This window comes from Sphaeroforma arctica, assembly GCF_001186125.1.
Source record: "Sphaeroforma arctica JP610 unplaced genomic scaffold supercont1.250, whole genome shotgun sequence".
In the NCBI taxonomy this organism is placed as follows: Eukaryota; class Ichthyosporea; order Ichthyophonida; genus Sphaeroforma; species Sphaeroforma arctica.
Window position 1 is genome coordinate 51,402 of NW_014040308.1, and position 4,255 is coordinate 55,656.

A 4,255-nucleotide genomic window follows, 5' to 3' on the forward strand; every position below is an offset into this window, starting at 1 on the left:
TACGCTGACTATGTAATCAGATACATTCTTGTACGCTGACTATGTAATCAGATACATTCCCCATGACATGCCCACAGGTGTGTATTTGCTTGAGAGCTCGTTCTCAAGTCGTGTGCGTGGTTCAAACTACGCTACTTGATTCTCTTGTTGCGTCGGAGAAATGGACTATTAGATTGTTTGTAAAGACATAGCTGGGGCGCAAATACAAACTGATACCTCGCAAGGCACTAGAAAGAATAAAGTCATTTATTATGTTCGTATTATTAAGTACGTTCGCCTCTGCCTTTATATGTATGGCCTCGTCATGCACGTTGTACTTGAACCCGACATCTCTCAGATGCTGCTTCTCTTAAAAAGAAACATGTGTGTGAGAGTGGTGAATGGATTGCCTTTGGTTGTTCATGCCGCTGTTCTCGCACAAAATAGAGGTTTCATACAGCAAGACAATGGAAATTAACCTCGATATTGATGCCCACGTATCTGAGTCTGTGATACGCAAATAACGATATGTGTCTCTGATTCTGTATCGATTAGATACGTATCCGTCAAGTATACATTGAGTGTCTGTCACGCGGTCGGTCGACAAGGTTGATATTCTTCATCTCTTCAGAAGGTGTGAGCATTTTGGCTGCGTGTTACTTCAAGGCTGGTACTATGTGTATTTCAGATATATATTCTGCGCACTCATATGAGCCCCTTCACAGTGCAATCCGTTCTGCTGAAAGGTCTGTGGTCTGGCCGTTAGCCTACATCGGTTATTGCACTTCAACACGTGTTGAGTCTTGCCTCGGATTGAATATTCCCTCTGTTGGTTTGTCTGTATCTTGGATTGTACACGTTGCCTGTATGTGAACCATGTGGCTGTATGCCCTTGTAGATCGCAGCAAGTGATGGTCGAAAGGTTTAGTGTAGTAGGTGGATTTAAATTCGTCACTTGCACAGGATACGCGAAGGACTTCACATATTCACGTGTCCGCACACGTGTACCTTGAATCATTTGTCACTGCTTTCGCACCCTTCTATCCATGATACTATATCCACATACACAGGGGTGCATGCATTCACGAGGTGTTTCACGGTCGCCTACCAGCTGAAATGCATCTGTGTGGTTATAGCCGCAAGACACGCGAAGTACTCGGTTTATCTCCTCGCTCACGGATTAACTCGCTCACGGATACCAGGTTGTTATCCGCTGAAAACACGTTGACTGGGATCGTAGCCATCTTGCGCGAAGATGGGGTAGACACCGCGGTTCTGAGTTGGCATGTGTTCTATAGGGGTTAGAGCTAGTGTCAATCGTTCCCATTGTAGGCTGACGTACTGATTGTGGGCAAAAACTGCAAGACAGGCGAATTCCTCGGCCCATCCTATCGTAGGTAACGCCCACTGTATGGAGACCACTTTGAATTTGAATGGCATATAGATTCTGACCCTGTATTTCAACCGGGACACCAGAATCGCACACGCAGATAACCACTTACCTACTGTACTCGAACGAACGAATGAATAATAGAAGGCGGGGACTAAGTTTCTAAATCTAAACACGGTATGTGCTTACTGTTTTCTAGTGTAGGGCAGATTCATATCTCTTATATAGACTACGAGAGAATAGTTTGGAGGTCATTCCGTGTTAGTATAAGCGGCTCTAGCTTATATGCATGCATCCCTACTGATTGTAAATACGTCAAATCACAACTTTCTCGTTTTTGATATGCAGTTTTATTTGTGCCCGATGGCACACGGACTAATTTTGCGCGATTGATTGGCGCTTATTAAGGAACGTTTTTGTTTGGGTAGTGAGGCTCGCCTCTTTGCTTATAGTCTAATAGTTTCTCTGTGGATACTCGCGACACTTTCTGCTTTTTGATGTAGAAAAACGTATGCTTATGTCGATCATTCCACATTGACACTGAACAATGTCTCTGTTTAGGTCTTGTACATTATCAATCGTACTCTAATGTGTGTGCTGTTAACGGCAGAAATCAAACTCTTCATAATTAGCCATCCACCAAAGATCATCTCGCAAGCAGAACTGCTGTAGCGCATACCATAAGTGCGAGAGTGATAGGCTGATGTGGGCTATATGTTGTAGGAGTGCCACTTTCATCTTCCTCCGCAGGTAGCTCTATTTCGTTCTCTAACTCGCTACCCCAACTACTTCTGCCATTTATCAATATGTTAATCTGTAGGTGTCCAGTTGCCGCTGCATTGCGTCCGTTAATTTGGCGCCTCCTACGCGCTGAGTTGAAACTGTAGTCGACGTCGATAACAAAATCTAGAGTCACCATCGACGTCAAACCAAGACCCGGGTCTGCACATGCAACGTTGCTTGTGAAGTCTATGGTTATCGTGGCCGTGAGGGCCCCAGGATTATGTACGATAGATGTTTGGGGCATTATATCCACGTCTGGCGCACAGCTATCTGCCGTGCTAGTTATCGATTGTATTGTTATTGCATCCATGTACTGGCCAAGACTCGCCAATTCAGTAAGGGTAAGTGTGTAGTCCATTTCATCATCATAAATGATGCTGTTGCGGTCCGCAGTTATTGCCATCGAGTACACGTCGTCAACGAATGTCTCCGTTTTCTCGCACACGTTCTGTCGTGACAGAGAGCAGAATCGGTGAGTTTATAAAGACTATGTAAGTGATGGTGGTGATTTAAAATGAGTAAAGAGATCAATTTCAACAGTATATGGCTGCAACAGATACTGATCTCAGACAAAGTACTTACGATATCAGTGATATTAATCTGGAATGTGAAGTAGTTGACAGCTTCGCATTCTGTATTGCTAGGTAGATTATCTTGACACCGGGTATAGACATCCATAAACTTGTACCCGCCCTGAAGCTGGCATGCCTATGGTGAGTTGAAAATCGGAGGAATGTTGGTTGTGAAAATCACGGTCATAGAAATTAAGAAAAGATGGTATAAAGCACAACCAATGCAAACAAAAATCTCATCGAATTAACGAGCGTACTCACCATGGCATGATCGATATCCACAGTCCAGGTTTGGACGCAAGTTATATTCCCAGAGCAAGTGGCTGGTGATATCACGGCAGCGGCAGGGAGCGGTTGCTGTCCTGTACTACCCTCATCCCAGTGATCGCTTACCTCTGCTGTCCAATCTAAAGTCTGATCTATAGCATAAGGAGGCTCTAGCACCGTTTTGAATTTGAGGGTCGAGGTGCTGTATTTCGTAAGGCCTTTCGAGAACGATGTGATTGCAACACTCCCAACCACCGGTACAAGTATAGCATTTCCCCCCTCAGGTGTTTCTGTCCCATTTCCTACATCTAGAGGTCCGGAGCCCTCCCCCGAGCCTTCATCTCGTCGAGATCTATATAGTGGTGGTGTAGATATCTGATAGTCGGGAACCGACCCAAGGCTTCTCCTGCTTGCGCTTGCAGTCTTTGGAGTTGCGGCAACCATTTGCTCATACACAGAATGCTCGAGCCCTGCCGCCACGTAGGAGTCGTATTCTTCTTGCTCACTGTCCACGAAGTCCTCAAATAGAGCGGCATAATTAACATTGTCACCTCCAAAATGACTTTGAATCAATCGATGTTCATCACCGTATTTGTACGCAGTTTCTGTGTCAGTGTACATACTCATGAACCATTCATCCTCTGCCTCTCTCATAGCGTAGAGCACTGATCTTGTCCGCTGCGCGTCGTTGATGGAGCTGTCGCTCGCAAACTCTCTGATAAGCTCAATTCGTTGATCATACAAGCGCCCACGCTCGGCATTCCTTCTCCGCACAACTTTCACGAACTTGAATTTGAAAATAAGTGTTACTGTAGCGTCATTCCTCGAGCATGTGACATCATCGTCCAGGGCTAGGAAACCCCGAAACATCGTATTGCCCCTGTTATTGAAGGAGACGGTGGCAAGTGAATATTTTATCGTGAACGTTTGGAGGTCGTGCGCAGTAGTTATCGGTTCTGAATGTATGCGAAAGTTTCCCTCTAAAATGAGATATCAATCTTATCACTCATGCTGACATATTCCGAAAGAATAAAAATTACATACTGTAGCAGAGCCCAGCTAGTGAGTGATCCTGTGACGACCTTTCGTGGTATTGCACATTCCTTGATGCGGCGACTCAACTATGATATAGAAAGTAGGAGAAAACAAATACTATTAATAAGTTTTAATCGCGTGCACCACGAGGGATTAGAGCACGACTATTTCTACAGGAATCATGATAGTCTATGAAAGTGGCGACTTGCAAGCTGCCTAACATTTTTTG

At 44.8% G+C, this 4,255-nt stretch overlaps 1 protein-coding gene across 1 annotated transcript; it reads right to left on the reverse strand.

Moving 5' to 3' along the window:
* Nucleotides 1-2,015: 2,015 nt before the first annotated feature.
* SARC_04453 (hypothetical protein) lies at nucleotides 2,016-3,861 on the reverse strand (the record flags this gene model as incomplete). The annotated part of the gene is made up of 3 exons (XM_014301719.1): nucleotides 2,016-2,600; nucleotides 2,735-2,860; nucleotides 2,986-3,861. 3 exons carry the CDS (start codon nucleotides 3,859-3,861, stop codon nucleotides 2,016-2,018), a joined length of 1,587 nt encoding a protein of 528 aa, XP_014157194.1.
* Nucleotides 3,862-4,255: the final 394 nt, after the last annotated feature.